This window comes from Macaca nemestrina, chromosome 9, assembly GCF_043159975.1.
Source record: "Macaca nemestrina isolate mMacNem1 chromosome 9, mMacNem.hap1, whole genome shotgun sequence".
Lineage (NCBI taxonomy): Eukaryota > Metazoa > Chordata > Mammalia > Primates > Cercopithecidae > Macaca > Macaca nemestrina.
Window position 1 is genome coordinate 83,895,562 of NC_092133.1, and position 13,657 is coordinate 83,909,218.

At 41.8% G+C, this 13,657-nt stretch overlaps 2 protein-coding genes across 16 annotated transcripts in view; both read left to right on the forward strand.

Annotated features, from left to right (window-relative positions):
• The window catches only part of LOC105486717 (arf-GAP with GTPase, ANK repeat and PH domain-containing protein 5-like), a 43,994-nt gene extending 30,415 nt beyond the window's left edge, over positions 1-13,579 (forward strand). For all 15 annotated transcript variants that reach the window (XM_071069865.1, XM_071069866.1, XM_071069863.1 and 12 more), the window contains 4 exons: positions 3,174-3,274; positions 6,153-6,188; positions 9,487-10,096; positions 10,174-13,579. In XM_071069865.1, coding sequence (XP_070925966.1) covers positions 3,174-3,274; positions 6,153-6,188; positions 9,487-9,583 — 234 coding nt within the window. In that variant the 3' untranslated portion in view covers positions 9,584-10,096; positions 10,174-13,579. The remainder of the gene's footprint in view (positions 1-3,173; positions 3,275-6,152; positions 6,189-9,486; positions 10,097-10,173) is intronic.
• Positions 10,183-11,752, forward strand: LOC139356293 (arf-GAP with GTPase, ANK repeat and PH domain-containing protein 11-like). The gene is given in 2 exon segments (XM_071069854.1): positions 10,183-11,446; positions 11,449-11,752. Coding segments are annotated over 2 exon segments (1,539 nt in total). The 3' UTR covers positions 11,724-11,752.
• Positions 13,580-13,657: the final 78 nt, after the last annotated feature.

Sequence of the window (13,657 nt, forward strand, 5' to 3'; positions counted from 1 at the left end):
CTTGAGCTCAGGAGTTTGAGGCTGCAGTTAACTGTAATTGCACCACTGTACTCCAGCCTGGGCAACAAAGGGAGACCCTGTCTCAGAAAAAGGAAAAAAGTTGTTAATTCTTTAAAAACATATCTAAAATTTGTCCTGCCCAAAAGGAGAGTGAAAAATGTAAACTTTAGTCTTTGTTTTATTTTATTTATGTTTGCTGAGAAAAATGCTGTACTTTATTTATTTATTTATTTATTATTTCCATAGGTTTTGGGGGGAATGGATGGTATTTGATTACATGACTAAGTTATTTAGTAATGATTTGTGAGATTTTGGCATACCCATCACCTAAGCAGCATCCACTGAACCCAATTTATAGTCTTTTATCCCTCACTCTCCTCCCAACCTTTCCCCCGACTCCCCAGATTCCATTGTATCATTCTTATGGCTTTGCATCCTCATAGCTTAGCTCCCATGTATGAATGAGAACATAAGATGTTTGGTTTTCCATCCCTGAGATACTTCACTTAGAATAATAGTCTTTACTTCCATCCAGGTTGCTGGGAAATGCCATTAGTTTATTCCTTATGATGGCTGAGTGGTATTCCTCATATATATATCTATATGTATATCACAATTTCCTTATCCACTCATTGACTGATGGGCATTTGAGCTGGTTCCATATTTTTGTAGTTGTAATTTGTTTGAGTTCCTCGTAGATTCTGGATCGTAGCCCTTTGTCCGATGTATAGACTGTGAAGATTCCCTCCCACTCTGTGGGGTGTCTGCTTACTCTGCTGATTGTTCCTTTTCCTGTGCAGAAGCTCTTCAGTTAAGTCTCACCTGTTTGTTTCTGTTGCATTTGCTTTTGTGTTCTTGGTCATGAAGTCTTCACCTAAGCCAGTGTCTAGGTGGGTTTTTCCAGTGTTATCTTCTAGAATTTTTATGGTTTCAGGTCATAGATTTATGTCCTTGATCCATCTTGAGTTGATTTTTGTGTAAGGTGAGAGTTGAGGATCCAATTTCATTCTCCTGCATGTGGCTTGCCAATTATCCCAGCACCATTTGTTGAATAGGGTTTACTTTCTTCACTTTATGTTTTAGTTGGCTTTGTTGAAAATCATTTGGCTATAGGTATTTGAGTTTTATTTCTGGGTTCTCTATTCTGTTCCATTGGTATATGTGCCTATTTTTATACCAGCGCCATGCTATTTTGGTGACTATGGCCTTATAGTATAGTTTGAAATTAGGTAATGTGATGCCTCCAGATTTGTTGTTTTTGCTTAGTTTGGTTTGGCTATGCGGGTTCTTGTTTGGTCCCATATGAATTTTAGGATTGATTTTTCTAATTCTGTGAAGAAGGATGTTGGTATTTTGATGGGAATTGTGTTGAATTTGTAGATTGCTTTTGGCAGTATGGTCATTTTCACAATATTCATTCTAACCATTCATGAGGATGGGATGTCTTTCCATTTGTATGTGTCCATGATTTCATACAGCAATGTTTTGTAGTTCCCAATGGCATATCAAAAAGATAATCCAGCCAGGAGCGGTGGCTCACTCCTGTAATCCCAGTACTTTGGGAGGCTGAGGTGGGCGGATCATGAGGTCAGGAGTTCGAGACGAGCCTGGCCAACATGGTGAAACCCCATCTCTACTAAAAATACAAAAGTTAGCCGGGCGTGGTGGTACGTGCCTGTAATCCCATCTTCTCAGGAGGCTGAGGCAGGAGAGTCGCTTGAACCTGGAAGGCAGAGGTTGCAGTGAGCCAAGATCAACCCACTGCATACTCCAGCCTGGGCAACAGAGCGAGACTCCATCTTGAAAAAAAAAAAAAGATAATCCACCATGATCAAATGGTTTTCATACCAGGGATGCAGGGATGGATTAACATACACAAGTCAGTAATTGTGATACAACCACTTTGGTTTTGACTTACTAAATTACTAGGTGCAATTATTTTCTAGTTTTTGTTATTAAACCTTAAAACTACTAAGTAACCCCTTCCATTTCTTGTTAAAGATCGTAAAATTTCATACTCTGATTTATGCTGACTGATGTTAGATTATTTGTTTCTATTTTGTGACTACCTTAAATAATACCTATGAATAGTAAACTATTAGTAGTGTTTTGCTGTAATTAAATGTAGTGAGACTTATCTACCAAATGATAACCGAATTATCAAACACTGTCGAAGTTTTGGATTTACTCAAAATTCTATGCTCAGCAGCTGGAGGTAGGAAGAGTAAGGGCCCTCCCTGCTCTTATGGAGAGGCGTACTTTCTCATGAGGGGAATACTCTGCAAGAATTAGCATCTTGTAAACAGCGGTGAATTCGACTAATTTGTGTACAAAAAAATATTTTTTGGTGTGGCTGCCGACAAAGAGATCCAAGAGGGTAGATGGAGTCGAGCTTGCTGAAGCAAGGAAAGAGAAAAGCAGTATTCTAGGCAGAGAGCAGGGCTAGAGCAGGAAAATGGCTAGGTGCAGGTCAGATGATTTACAGAATGAAATTAATCAAGTTTTGAAATTGGAAAGTATTCTCTGAGAGTCTCATTTGAGTCATATCATGGCAGTCTTATTTAAACATGAAGTGAAAGATTTTTTAAGTTGTCATCTGTTTTCAGGGTGTGAGAGAATATTTAAGTGATACTCTTTTTATCCTCCACATAAGAAAATAGGACTAGAGAAACCTATGGCTTCCTCACTTGTTGGTGGCCTAGCAGCCCCGGCACACCATTCTCCTGCCTCAGCCTCCCAAGTAGCTGGGACTACAGGTGGCCTAATTTTTTGTATTTCTAGTAGAGACAGGGTTTCACCGTGTTAGCCAGGATGGTTTCGATCTCCTGACCTCATGATCCGCCCACCTCAGCCTCCCAAAGTGCTGGGTTTATAGGTGTGAGCCACCACGCCCAGCAAAGCCAACTTTTCTCATGATTTTTAAAGGTAACTTGTAAAATCCTTGTTAGGTTTGATGACAGGTACCATATGAAGGGCAGCATTTTATAACCCGTATCTTAAACATCGTCTCTGGAAGTTAAGAGCCTCCAATGGGTTCTCTGTAGAGTGCACATGATACCGCACTCAGGCAGTTCATGGAGTGTAAGAAATATCTTAGTGCTTTGTCATTTCACATTTTAACCAAGAAAAAATACACTTTAATAAGTTTAGCTTATACTTCCCTTCCCCTTCAGGTATCTACTGTGCGTTTCAGTCAACAATACAGCTCATGTTCGACAATCTTCCTTGATGACAGCACAGCCAGCCAGCCTTATCTTACAATGACAATAATATCGTGAGTACAACTATACTGCCAAGGGATGGATTCCTTTATTCTAAAATTATTTCAGCCATTTGGTTGTCCTCTTCCGCAATCAGTTTAAGAAATTGGAGTCAACTATATGTTGATATCCAGATTCTAAATATTAAGTATCAATTTCTCTTTTAATCTTAGACGTTGTGGTGGAAGGAAAAATCAGTTAGCAGAGAAGCAATCCCAGAAAAAGTGTATCTTTTGATACTTTTATGCCTTTAGACAATGTTGAACACAGTGAGGCTAGGTTCCCTTTATTGAATGTTTTTTGTGAAAACCTAGTTTTTCACTGCATTATAGGACTAAATCAGTGTGCACTACTTTCTTTGGACATTAGCCTTGGAAGAAGAAATAGCTTTTCCTCTTCTGGCACCACAGTGTATCTGCATTTGAATTTCTCCCATTGTGCATGAGCACCTCGTGGGCCACAAAGATGCGCTTTGAGAGCACCCTGAGATGAAGTTTATTTTAAAAGGAACAACAACTAACACCAGCACCAGCTCCATAGGGGCTGTCCAGTGTACGTTATTATCATCTCCTTGGGTTATGAGTATTGATTTTTAGAACACAGTTTGGAAAGTGCTAATTTAGAATATTAATGTCTTTATCTTTAATTTTACTTTTCATTCTGTAAACACAACTAGCTTATAAACAATTTTGTTTCAAATTCACTAGCCTTTTTAGCTAATTCAATTGTCAGTAACTTTTATTTAAATTAAAAATGGGAAGTTTACACTCATAATAATATCACTTTTCTCCCGCCTTTTTTTTTTTTTTTTTTTGAGACAGAGTCTCGCTGTGTCTCCCAGACTGGAGTGCAGTGGCGCGATCTTGGCTCACTGCAAGCTCCACCTCCTGGGTTCACACCATTCTCCTGCCTCAGCCTCCCACGTAGCTGGGACTACAGGCGCCCGCCACCACACCCGGCTAATTTTTTGTATTTTTAGTAGAGACAGGGTTTCACTGTGTTAGCCAGGATGGTCTCAATCTCCTGACTTCGTGATCCACCCGCCTCGGCCTCCCAAAGTGCTGGGATTACAGGTGTGAGCCACCACGCCCAGTCTCTCCCTCCCTTTTAACAATAGTTGTGATGAAATTGTGTTTCAGCAAAAACTGGACTCAAACTCTGTCTCAAGTCCTGAGCTTTGGGACCTATTGAGTAATCACTAAATGTCTGTAGTCAGCTGAGTCTCTTAAATCTTTGAGCACACATACACCAAAACTGTTTTACCTAGAGTCCCTGGCTTCTTTTGAGTTCAAAAGATTTTGATGTGTTAGCATACAATTCAAAAGTAGCTTTGAAGATTAATCTTTCTCAAACAAATTTCATACTTTTTTCTTCATTATTCTACTTTTTAGAAGTCTACTTTTGAAAGTAAAGTCAGTTTTAATTTGCCATTAGCAAGTTTGAGAAATAATCATTTGATATATTCACTATTGGTGAAATAAAGGTTTATTGAGCAAATTAATAGGGCAAATTGGCTTCAAGAAAAGATTTTGAAAAATGTTTATGATGAGTCAGTAGTGCAGTGTTGTCAGTGGGATAGGTGGAACTCACTGAGATCACTTATGCAAGGTTTTCTTTTTTCAAAATACGTGTCTGCAAACACATGTATCTTCCCATCTCCACCTTCCCTCTATCTCTAGGCACTGAGAAGCCTTTTAGGAAAATAGGGATAGATGTGAGGCATCTTTATGTGAAGAAAAGCATCCCAGAAGATTCTGATTTTCACCCCAGCTCTATCATTCCAAACTTTGCTGCACATTGAAATCACCTGGGAAACTTTTACCAACAATCTTGATGCCCAAAGTCATACCCAACACTCATTAAATTAAAATGTCTCATGTTGAAGATGAGGCCATTATTAAAGCTTCTCAGGTGATTTTAATGTGCAGCAAAGTTTGAGAGCCACGGCTTAATTTGAGGTTAGGACGAAAAACTGCTCTTATGTGGTGGGACCTTGGGCAAGTCAGTTTTAAGGTTTGTTTCCCTGATCTGTAACATGAATGTTGAATTAAATGTCGTGTAGAGTCTTGGTCCTTTCCAGCATGTAACTTTAAATTCTGTAATTTTAAAATTCTTTTACTTGAAGTATTATTGACATGTCCATCTTACATGCCAATGTTACAGGCTTTTTAAAAAGTGCTAATATCGTATAGACCTATTACTAAAATTGAGATTTGCCTTCCCTCAGTTATTTTGAGCCTCATTCTACAAAATTAGCTGGGCATGGTGGTGCATGCCTGTAATCCCAGCTACTCAGGTGGCTGAGGCAGGAGAATCGCTTGAACCCGGGAGGCAGAGGTTGTGGTGAGCTGAGATCACACCATTGCACTCCAGCCTGGGCAACATGAGCAAAATTCCATCCCCCCACAGAAAAAATTACCTGGGTATAGAGGCGCAACCTGTAGTCCCAGCTCCTTGGGAGGCTGAGGCATGAGAATCGCTTGAACCTGGGAGGTGGAGGTTGTGGTGAGCCAAGATCGCACCACTGCACTCCAGTCTGAGCAACAGAGTGAGACTCTGGGTCAATAAATAAGTAAGTACATAAAATAAATCGCATGGGATGAAAGGCTTTGGTTGGCAGAAGAGCATTTAACAAGGAAATCTGTTATTATTTATATATTATAATTGTCAACAGAAACGCGTCTTCTAACAGCATATTGCCTCGCATTTTGGTTCTCATATTTTTGTAAAAAACCAAGAAATGAAACAAAGTGCCCTTATGGTGCTGTTCTGAACTAGAAGATTTGAATTTCAGGGCCGCTAGGAGAGTTTCCTCTGCCCCCATTTTAAAAAGTGTCTTCAGGCCTAACAAATGATAACATCTATTGTTATGAATTGTTTTTCCTTCCACAGAGTGACCTTGGAGATACATCATGATATCACGCAAAGGTGAGCTTTTTAGAAACCTGTCTTGTTATTCCAGCTAATTACTTTGCAAGATATCAAGCTCGGTGTTAGGACACAGCTCTAGACATCATAAGCTGTATTGTGCCTGCTAAAATATCGAAGCAAATTATTTGTGTTTTCTTTGTTCCTTAAGACTCTTAATTCTTAAATGATTGAGAATCTCAAAGAGTGTGTGTTTATATTGATTATATTGATATTTACCGTAGTAGAAATATAACATTGAGATTTTTTTTCAAAATCTATTTTTAGTTTAGATTTCACAGCCTTACCACTGTTGATATTATGAGCTAGATAACGCTTTGTTGTGAGGACTGTCCTGTGCATTGCAGAGAGTTTGGCAGCTTTCATGGCCACTACCAACTAGATGTCAGTAGTAACCCATGACCCAAATTGTAACAACAGAAAATATTCCTTGAGAACAATATTTTTAACAGAAATTTTTCATTGAAAAAATAACTTTTCTACAATCAAAAGTTGAGTAAAAAGTGTGTCATGTATTTGTATTATTTAAAGTCTCTCATGTTGACCTTCATTGGAGACAACTGGATTCTCTAGATCTTTCTTTGCAATTTGCTTTAAAGAAGCAATAAGAGGCTGGGTGCGGTGGCTCACACCTGTAATCCCAGCACTTTGGGAGGCCAAGATGGGCAGATCACGGGATCAGGAGATCGAGACCATCCCAGCTAACACGGTGAAACCCCGTCTCTACTAAAAATACAAAAACTTAGCTGGGCATGGTGGCACACACCTGTAGTCCCAGCTATTCTGGAGGCTGAGGCAGGAGAACTGCTTAAACTCAGGAGGCGGAGGTTGCAGTGAGCTGAGATCATGCCACTGCACTCCAGCCTGGGTGACACAGCAAGACTCTGTGTCAAAAAAAAAAAAAAAAAAAAGCAATAAGCTGGCCAGGCACGGTGGTTCACACCTGTAATCCCAGCATTTTGGGAGGCCGAGGTGGGCGGATCACTTGAGGTCAGGAGTTTGAGACCAGCCTGACCAACATGGTGAAACCTGCCTCTACTGAAAGTACAAAAAATGGCTGGACATGGTGGTGCATGCCTGTAGTTCCAGCTACTTGGGAGGCTGAGACCGGAGAATCACATGAACCTGGGATGCGGAGGTTGCAGTGAGGCGAGATCTCGCCATAGCACCCCAGCCTGGGCGACAGAGGGAGACTCCATCTCAAATATAGAAAAAAAGCAATAAGATGACCTAACCTCATGCAAATAGGTAGTTGGTAAAAGGTGTATTTTAAAGTTTTCAGACAGTTGTGAGTATTCTTTAATACTAAATCAAAACTTCACAAGTGCTAGTTTCTTAAATTAGTTACAGTGGCATTTTCCATATTAATAAATTTATTCCATCAGTACTCATTGATCTTTCTTCACAGTAAATGGATCTTTTGCCCCATACTTGCATTTATAATATGCATTAGTTACTTGGAATATATTGGTTTATGTTTTATTGTGTCAAAAATCGCTTTTAGTTTAACCACCAATCTTACTTTAAAATGCCTTTAAGTATTGAAAAGCTGTCAAGCCTACAGCAAAAGGAACAAGTTTTTCAAAGTCCTCAGGAAAGCTTAAATTTCATCATTGGGAACAAATATTTATTTTCTTGAAGTGAGAACGTCTCACTTCATTTATTTTTGAGAATGATAGTTGTACTTTTTTTTTAGACCGAGTCTCACTCTGTCACTTGGCTGGAGTGCGTTGGCATGATCTCAGCTCAAGCAATCTTATCACCTCAGACTCCTATGTAGCTGGGACCACAAATGTGTGGCACCACGCCAGGCTAATTTTCTTGTATTTTTGGTAGAGACAGGGTTTCGTTATGTTGCCTAGGCTGGTCTTCTTGAGGTCTGAAGGAGCTCAAGCCATCTGCCTGCTTTGGCCTCCCAAAGTGCTGGGATTTTACAGGCGGGAGCCACTGCGCTGATCCGGTTGTAATTTTAAATAAAAACAATGTTCTGTGAAAAAAGTGATTTTTCAGTTCACAAATCACGAATTCTAAAAAACAAAAAACAACATACTGCAGTCAGCAAAGCGCTTCTTGTTAACTTTCCACTTATTCAGAATATTAAAGAGACATGTCAAGGTTTAATAACATTAATTTTTACTGCTTCCTCAAAGACATTCTTAAGTAATTCAGGCTATGTTTTTTTAACTGTAGGGGTCAGTAAAGAATAGAATGACTACTGATGTAATTGGTACCACTGCCTTGATTTATGCTGAAAAACTAGCAGTTTTACCCACTTTTGCTTTTATACAATCATGGCAAGTGTCAATGAAAAAGCAGGCAATGACTTTGTATTACTTTTACAAATTTTTAAAATTTTTAATCAGCTTTCTCAGGTTTAATTAATATGATTCAGAACAGTGTTGGCCAGGCACAGTCGCTCGGGCCTGTAATCACACCACTTTGGAAGGTCGAGGTGAGCAGATAACCTGAGGTCAGGAGTTCAATACCAGCCTGGACAACATGGTGAAACCACATCTCTACTAAAAATACAAAATTTAGCCAGGCATGGTAGCGGGCACCTGTAATCCCTGCTACTCGGGAGGCTGAGGTAGGAGAATCACTTGAACCCGGGAGGCAAAGGTTGCCATGAGCCGAGATCGCGCCATTGCACTGCAGCCTGGGCAACAAGAGTGAAACTTGGTCTCAAAAAAAAAAAAAAAGAACAGTTTTGACCTCTTAGCCCTTCTGGAAAGGGTCTTGGGGATCCCGAGAGGTCCACAGAGCACATTTGGAGAACCACTGGTTTATCACACAGACAAAATGCATTAGTTTTTACAAAGTTTAAAGTTCATCAAAGACTAGCCTCTTAGAAAGGCAGATGAGTTTTTAATTCAAACAACAGAAAATACATAAATATGTCACGAGAGTATACTACAGAGAACTAAAGAGAAAGGAAGCTAGGAAATCTGAATCACGTTTACATTTGTTAAAGTTCATCACTACTGCTTTGTAAAACATTCTTGTGTTTCAGTGTGTGGTTAGAAGAGTGAAAATATATTTGGTTTATTGCCATTGCCTGTTAGGGAGAGTCAATACTTACAGGCACTTCTGACTGGTTATCATATAAAAGACTTCACAGTACAGGACATGATGTGCTGAGGAAGAAGAAGTCAGGAAATCCTCTGCAAGTCAGGATCCAGGAGAATTCGTAAAAACTGCTTTGGTAAACAGCAAAGCACACAGGAGGCATTATTTTATAAACAAATGTTATACTAAGATATTAACAGTTTTTGAAGTAATGCACATTCTTATTTTATAGACATGCAGATGGATCTTTGAGCATATTTGATGAACAGTTATACTCATTTATGTTAAGTGGCACTTTTATTGCGGTTGTATTTTCATCATACACTTGAATCTGTTTCATGCTGAAATCAAAGGCATCTGTTTTAAAATCTTCCCCATTTCATGTTGCATTTAGCCATCTTAAGTGTTGTAAAAAGAATGTGCTGGAATAAGAACTGATCTGCAGTTCTGTTTGGTTAGTGAGCTAGTATGAGTAAATATATTATCCAAATAACAGAAAATGTATCTTTTTTTGTTTGTTTTTTAAACAGAGTCTCTCTCTGTAGCCCAGGCTGGAGTAATATAATGCAATCTCGGCTCACTGCAGGCTCTGCTTCCCAGATCCCTGTTCAAGCAATTCTCCTGCCTCAACCTCCCAAGTAGCTGGGATTACAGGAATGTGCCACCGTGCCCAGCTAATTTTTTTTTCTTTTCTTTTTTTTAGTAAAGACAGGGTTTCACCATGTTGGCCAGGATGGTCTTGAACTCCTGACCTCGTGATCCACCCACCTCGGCCTCCCAAAGTGCTAGAATTACAGGTGTGAGCCACCAAGCCTGGCCCATAAAATGTATCTTTCTAAAAGGTAATTGTGAGCTGTCTATAGGACCCTGCAAGTCACTACCCAGTTCTTGAAGCCATTCCTCCTTCTGTTCCACACAGGTTTCCACCATGCACATTACCCAAACAAGAAGTGGAGGTGGGAGTTTAAGTAACGATTCCTCCTCCATTCCATCGACTCCCAGCACCAGCCAGGAGGACCTTCAGGTCAGTGTTCCTCCCACTGCCAACACACCCACGCCCGTTTGGAAGCAGTCCAAGCGCTGGTCCAAGCTGTTTACATCTGAGAAAGGGAGTCACCCAGACAAAGAGAAGAAAGCCCCAGAGAGCCATGCTGACACCATCGGGAGCAGCAGAGCCATCCCCATTAAACAGGGCATGCTCTTAAAGCTAAGTGGGAAATGGCTGAAGAAATGGAAAAAGAAATATGTCACCCTCTGTGACAATGGCATACTCACCTATTATTCAAGCTTAGGTGATTGTATGAAGAATATTCACAAAACAGAGATTGACCTTCAGACATCTACCATCGAAGTCCCAGGAAAGAGGCCACCACTAGCCCCATTGGGCTGTACGCCCATTTCCAGCTCTAAAAGCAATGGCCTATCCAAAGACATGAACAGTCTACGTACCTCAGCCAATTCAGACACCGGGCTGGGTGACTCTGTATGCTCCAGCCCCAGTATCTCTAGCACCACCAACCCCAAGCTCAACCCACTCCCCTCTCTTCATGCCAACAAAAACAAACACCGAAGGAAGAAAAGCACCAACAACTTGAAAGACGATGGCCTGTCCAGCACTGCTGAAGAACAAGCAGAAAACTTTATCATTGTGTCCCTCACTGGCCAAACGTGGCACTTTGAAGCCATGACGTATGAGGAGCGGGATGCCTGGGTCCAAGCCATGGAGAGCCGGATCCTGGCCAGCCTGCAGTCATGCGAGAGCAGCAAAAGCAAGTTCCAGCTGATGAGCCAGAGCGAGGCCATGGCCCTGCAGTCCATCCGAAACATGTGTGGGAACTCCCACTGTGTGGACTGTGAGACCCAGAATCCTAACTGGGCCAGTTTGAACTTGGGAGTCCTCATGTGTATTGAATGCTCAGGGATCCACCGTAATCTTGGCACCCGCCTTTCCCGAGTCTGATCTCTGGACTTGGATGACTGGCCAGTCGAGCTCATGCAGGTTTTGTCATATATTGGCAATGACCTAGCCAACAGCGTCCGGCAAGAGAGCAGCCAGGGGCAGACAAAACCATCAGTAGACTCCACAAGGGAAAAGAAGGAATGGTGGATCCGTGCCAAATATGAGCAGAAGCTCTTCCTGGCCCCACTACCCTACACGGAGCTGTCCCTGGGCCAGCACCTGCTGCAGGCCACCCCGATGAGGACCTGCGGACAGCCATCCTGCTGCTGGCACATGGCTCCCGGGAGGAAGTGAATGAGACCTGTGGGGAGGGAGACAGCTGCACGGCGCTCCATCTGGCCTGCCGCAAGGGGAATGTGGTCCTGGCTCAGCTCCTGATCTGGTACGGGGTGGATGTCATGACCTGAGATTCCCACGGGAACACAGCGCTGGCCTACGCCCAGCAGGCCTCCAGCCAGGAGTGCATCAAGGTACTGCTGCAGTACGGCTGCCCCGACGAGCGCGTGTAGTATCTGTTTAATTTTATTTGACTGCAGTCTCCTTGGTGCAAAAACAAAATGGGGAAAATAAATAAGAATAACTCAGAAATTCAAAAGGAAATCACAAATTCAGCTAATAATAGCATTTTCAGTACATTTTGTAAACTAAGTAAATACATAAAAAGTTGATTTTTCTGACTGTAAGAGATATTTTATGTCCTTTTGCTGAAGTGGATGTGTTAGTTTCAGGCCCTCCTGGGCCACATTGCCCGAGTCACACAGGCTTCTGTATTATGTATTTAGATAAGATGTGTGAAAATATATTTGAAAAAAAGTTCATAAATATGTGTTGATTTTTGTACACATGGCACCTCTTTTTTTTTTTTTTTTTTTTTTTTTTTGATCGTATTTCACTCTGTTGCCCAGGCTGGAGTGCAGTGGCACGATCTCGGCTCATTGAAAGCTCCACCTCCCAGATTCACGCCATTCTCCTGCCTCAGCCTCTCAAGTAGCTGGGACTACAGGTGCCTGCCACCACGCCTGGCTAATTTTTTGTATTTTTAGTAGAGATGGGGTTTCACAATGTTAGCCAGGATGGTCTCGAATTCCTGACCTCATGATCTGCCTGCCTCAGCCTCCCAAAGTGCTAGGATTACAGGCGTGAGCCACCATGCCCGGCCCATGGCACCTCTCTTAATTCATAAATTGAACTAGATGTGAACTAATAAAGTGCAGCTAGTTGAGATAAGAGGGTTACAGATTGGCTGGGCGCAGTGGCTCACACCTGTAATCCCAGCACTTTGGGAGGCCAAGGCAGGCTGATCACGAGGTTAGGAGATCAAAACCATCCTGGCTAACACAATGAAACCCCGTCTCTACTAAAAATGCAAAAAATTAGCAGGGCGTGGTGGTGGGCGCCTGTAGTCCCAGCTACTCAGGAGGCTGAGGGAGGAGAATGGTGTGAACCTGGGAGGCGGAGCTTGCAGTGAGCAGAGATCGTGCCACTGCATTCCAGCCTGGGCAACAGAGCAAGACTTCGTCTCAAAAAAAAAAAAAAGAGGGTTACAGATCATTGCACATGGAAAATATTCCCAGCAGTAAACACGTCCATTAATGTGATCTACAGCTTTTAAAAAGGAGCATCTCAGAATAAGAGGGTGGTACAATTTGCTTATTAAAATTGAGAAAGGAAAGAAAGAAAAGGCACACTGGACTATAGTAGAAAGGGAAAAGAAGGACTGTGATTTCTCATGATTGAAAACTTGATTTAGATTGCATACGGCTTTTGCTACCCAAGACCAAGTGGCTCTGGCAAGACAGGGTTGTTTTCCGAATGCCAGACCGAGGTGCCTTACGAAGGCAGCTGCTGATGGTTCCAGATGTAGAGACAGGTGATGCAGGAGGGAAAGCTGGATTGGAAAAGGGAGAGTTTTGTAGATGGGCTAAGCTCAGTGTGACTTTGAGAGAGCAGAGCCAGCAGCATCTAGTCATCATTTGGATGTGCAGGACTAGAGCATGAATCTGACGTAGAGCTGTGGAATGAAGAGCAACAGCAGCTCTTTAAATACCAAGAAAGTGTGTAGAATGAAATTGGACAAGCCAAGCATGGTGGTTTCATGCCTTTAGTCCTAGCTACTTGGGAGGCTGAGGTGGGGGAATTACTTGAGCTCAGCAGTTGAGTCCAGCCTGGGCCAGATAGTGAAACCCTGTATCTTAAGAAAAGAAAAAATAAGGCCAGGTACAGTATCTCATGCCTGTAATCCCAGCACTTTGGGAGGTCAAGTTGCGAGGATTGCTGGAGTGTAGGAGTTCCAAGACCAGACTGGGCAATAAAGTGAGACCCGTTTCTACCAAAAAAAAAAAAAAAAAAAAAAAAAATCAAGAAATTAGCTGGACATGGTGGTACATGCCTGTGGCCCCAGTTACATGGCATGGCAGGCTGAGGCAGGAAGATCACTTGAGCC